At 37.4% G+C, this 4,713-nt stretch overlaps 1 protein-coding gene across 1 annotated transcript in view; it reads left to right on the forward strand.

Moving 5' to 3' along the window:
• RAD50 (RAD50 homolog, double strand break repair protein) overlaps positions 1–4,713 on the forward strand; it is a 74,110-nt gene that overhangs the window by 52,022 nt on the left and 17,375 nt on the right. Inside the window, exons 20-21 of the mRNA XM_005865534.2 lie at positions 1,485–1,612; positions 3,798–4,022. Coding sequence (XP_005865596.1) covers positions 1,485–1,612; positions 3,798–4,022 — 353 coding nt within the window. The remainder of the gene's footprint in view (positions 1–1,484; positions 1,613–3,797; positions 4,023–4,713) is intronic.

Here is a 4,713-nt window from a genome sequence, read left to right on the forward strand (position 1 = left end):
TCAGAGGCCGGCAGCGGCAGGCGGGGAACCTTGGCTTCCTCCATCACTGGAGCAAGCAAGCCTCCTGTTCGCTTCAGCTGCCTGGCTGCCGGCCACCATCTTGGTTGGCAGTTAATTTGGCATATCTCCTGATTTGCCAATGGGAAGGGTAGCGAAGTTACAGTTAATTACCATGTTTCTCTATTATTAGATAGGATATTATGATTACCAGGAAAACTGATGACAGTTGGGGGAAAAACCCACAAAATAGTGATTTATAGATGGGCAGGGTTGGATATGAACACTAAACATGAGAGAAAAATCCTTCCATGCTTCTCTCCCACCTCCAAATTCATTTTCCCTGGTGACTCTGTGCTGTTATTGTTGGTTAACAAGATATTGCCAAAGATCTGCCTCTCCCTCCCACTTCCCACATGACTCTTGAGTTTATCTCAGCAGCTAGGGTCACTGACAGAGGAACCTAGCTCCCTCTTTGAGAAGTCTTGACTTTGAACTTGTGATGAGTTTTCTATATTCAGGCTTTTATGGTCTAAACCAACATTGTTTCTACAGGATATTTTTTTCTCTAAATTTCAAAGAATCAACTTATAATGTTTATCTCACAATATAGTCCATTGTAATCACTGGGAAACCTACTGAAATAATTGTGTTGGCATTGCTGCTGCTGCTGCTGCTAAGTGATTAGGTCTCTTTAAGGACAAAACTGCTCAATAAGAACAGCCAACTTTTTAAATTTTCAGTTCAATTCAATGGCCATGGAAGTCTCATCAAGTAAATATTTACTATTTTTGTGGCACTTCTTACTGCCTTGTATGATTTATTATTTGTTAGCTTGAAGGTAAAGATCTTATCTGACATACTTAATAGAATCTAGCCCTAGCCAGTTTTGCTCAGTGGCTAGAGCGTCGGCCTGGGGACTGAAGGGTTCCAGGTTCAATTCTGGCCAAGGGCACATGCCTGGGTTGTGGGCTCGATCCCCAGTAGGGGGCGTGCAGGAGGCAGCCGATCAATGATTCTCTCTCATCATTGATGTTTCTATCTCTCCCTCTTCCCTCTCTGAAATCAATAAAGAAATATATTAAAAAAAAATAGAATCTAACAGTATTGGCACATAGGACAAAAATACAAGTAGGCAAAAAAAATTGAGGGGGGACATTAATAGTAATATTGCTAGCTTGTGATTTTTTTTTCAATCAGATTTTTTATTGTGGGGTTCCTATGCAAGATGATCCAATGGGGTACAGGTATAAAATATTTAATTAGTTACAGTTGTTATTTCATTGTGTAAATTTCTGTTCTGGTTTATATGTGCAATCCAGGTTAGTCCAGGTTGTAGATTCCTTCACCCTGGCTTATTCTCCCTCTATTGAGTTTAACACGATTCTAAATAAGGCAGAATTAGTACTACCTGCCAGTAGTTGCCTGTTATGAATCACATGTTGGTAACTTGATCGTTTTTTAACTGGTTTAATATTTACATTTAGATACAAGAAAGATGGCTGCAGGATAATCTTACGTTAAGAAAAAGAAATGAAGAACTAAAAGAAGTTGAAGAAGAAAGAAAACAACATTTGAAGGAAATGGGTCAAATGCAGGTCTTACAACTGAAAAAGTATGTTTTTTAAAAATAGTCTTTAGTTTAAATAAAGGACTATTATTGAATGTGAAGAATATTTAATATGTGTTTTTTTAAAATGATTTAAGCCTTTAGCCTAAATGTCCCTTGAGACTTATAGGAAGTTTTTATACAAATATATTTCATGGCCTTATGAATTAAATTACTGAAGAAGTGATATAGAATTTATAGTTACACTGCAGTGGTGGACAGAATTAAAAATGCCAAGTCCCCAGGTTTCTGTTAGTCTGCTTCACAAGATAATGGTACCGAGCAAAAACAATATATGACCTATGAACCCTGCCTGGGTCAGAGCTTGTGCAATTTATAATACTGCCAAAGTGATTTGACATTGGAGACCCATTTTAGATGGTCTTAGTTATAATTATACTAGAGGCCTGGTACACAAATTCGTGCATGGATGTGGTCCAGCCAGTCTGCCCCTATGGGGGCCCATCAGGATGGGCTGGCCAGGGGGAGGGACCATGGTGGTTGGCTGGCCAGCCCTGCCCCCGATTGGGGTGTTGGGGGCCCATCAGGGGCCGGGCTGGCTGGGGGGGTTGGAGGTGGGGAGGATTGGGGCTGGGATCAGGCTGGTTAGCTGCCGCAGTATGCGTCATAGCCACCAGTCGTTGTGGTTGTTCCGCCGTTCAGGTCGCTGGGCTTTTACTAGTATATATATAGATGACAACCAGGCAGATTTGTGTGGTTTTTTCTTAAGATTGTCCTGATTCTTCTTTCATCTGGTTTTATTGGTACTTACTGTAGTGTCTACCTTCCTGGTGCAGCAGAAAAGATTTTGTTCTTGCCTTGTCTGCCTTAGAGTCAGTTGCCTTAAGAATTCTGTTAGAACTCGGTTGATGCTAAGGCATTAGACAGGTATAAATGGCTATACTCACCAAATTGATTTTTTAACGGCCTCAGTTGATTAAATTTAGGTCTCTCATTCAGCCATTCCTTATAGATTTTTCATTTGTTTGACTTTACACAGAAATATGAATCAATGAATGCTTTAGGTTTTCTAAAGTATATAGTAAACTGAAATTTTAATTTATAAAACACTACAAGTGGTTAACCCTGTTATTGGTTTAGCTGTTTAAAATCTCTTTCCTATAATGAGGAAATCAGACTTTTTAGCTGGAAGAGCTATTCATCTTTAGCTTCTTCATTTTTTATACATTAGGACATTGAGACTCAGGAAAAAAATTCACAGTAAATTTTGATGAAAGCCAGGAATGTGACTCAGATATCCTCGCTCCCAAGCCTCCGCTCTTTAACGCTATAATGTTAGTGCTCCCGGTTGCAAGTTGGAAAAAATAAAGCTTTTAGAAGAAACTTTTAAATGAAACAATTTATTCTTTGCTACTGAAAGCAAAACCAGATTTTTTAAATATAATTCCTTCTGTGGTTGGTATATAACAATGCTTTTTACATCTATTCAGTCTACTAAGTACGACTGCTCTTTTGCAAACCTTTCTTCAACCAGAACACAACAGAAATACCAACAAAAGGACAATCAGGCCAATTCTGTAAGGATGTTCATAAACTTGACAGCAGTGCCTGGCACATAGAGGGTGCTTCATAAGGAACTGTTAAATGAATGAAGATTTTTTAAATCATATATTAAAAACTGTATTATCTACTAAGTTTGGGTATTTTACTTTTTTTGGTCAGAATTACGCTTGTGTGAGAAATTTTTTCATAGAGGAATACAAACTTTTTTTTAGTAGGTGTTACTATAGAAATTAATAGTTTGAAATAAAATTATATTTGTCTTTGACAATGTGCACAAAATTATGACACCTGTTATTCAATAACTCCTCATTGTACACTCTCAGTTCACAGTCAGAAGTTTGTGAATTTCTAATATTAATCACTAAGAGTGCTTTATTTAGTGTCTAAAAGTCAGGAACTTTCTTATTGCTCACATGTTATGAGAGTTCTTTATTCAGCACACAAAAATTAACTGTTTAGAAACCTGGATGCTTCAGGGATTTGGAAGTAAGAAAATTTTCTTTTGTACTGAAGCCTTACAATAAAAAGCAAGGAAAGACTCTATTATCATATGCTGATTGTTAAGGAGAATGATAAATGATATTTCTCTCTAAAGAGATCTGGCTTTTCCACTTCAAGCTGCCAAAAGCTAAAAATGGTCCTCATTTGTCATTTATCCCTTTCATAGTGAACATCAGAACTTGGAAGAAAAAATAGAAAATATAAAAAGAAGTCACAGTTTGGCAATAGGGCGACAGAAGGGTTATGAGGAAGAAATTATTCACTTTAAGAAAGAACTTCGATCACCTCAGTTTCGAGATGCTGAGGAAAAGTATAGAGAAATGATGATTGTTATGAGAACAACAGAGCTTGTGAACAAGGATCTGGACATTTATTATAAGACCCTTGACCAGTAAGTATTGGATTGGGAATTTGGTCCCCATTGTAGTGAATATCAACTAGCATATTTTAGTCATATTTCCCTCTTTTTAATTATATGTCATACATGTCAAAGAATGGAAAATACATATGTTTTTGTGTATACAACAAATACTGAAGTTATAAAGGTAAGTTATAAAGCATATTAATACTAAGGAGTGGTCATGATACCCCTCCTCACACACACCCAATCCAAGAACTCTACCATTGTCACTAACTGGCATCCTCTCAAATGCTCCTCTTTATCTCGGCCTCTGTCATCCCCACTCCCTGTAACCATTGGCACAGATTTTTGTTTTATATGCTTTAAAAAAATAATAATTTTATCATATGCATGTAATTTGAGCTTAAAAATATATTCTGTGTACTCTTCTAGGATTTGCTTTTTTTAAATTTTGTTTTGCTTTTGCTTATGTTGCTTAGAGCTGTCGTTCATTCATCTTCACTGATATATAGAATTCTATTGTGGGAATAGACCACTATGTATCCATTCTTCTGTAGATGGACATTTGGTTGTTTCCGGGTCTTCACTGATATCACCCTTCCTTTTATGTGTTCTGGAGCAGAGGTGTAAGAGATTCCTTAGAGCAGTGGTCAGCAAACTGCGGCTCGCGAGCCACATGCGGCTCTTTGGCCCCTTGAGTGTGGCTCTTCCACAAAATACC

This window comes from Myotis brandtii, unplaced genomic scaffold (genome assembly GCF_000412655.1).
Source record: "Myotis brandtii unplaced genomic scaffold, ASM41265v1 scaffold208, whole genome shotgun sequence".
NCBI lineage: Eukaryota > Metazoa > Chordata > Mammalia > Chiroptera > Vespertilionidae > Myotis > Myotis brandtii.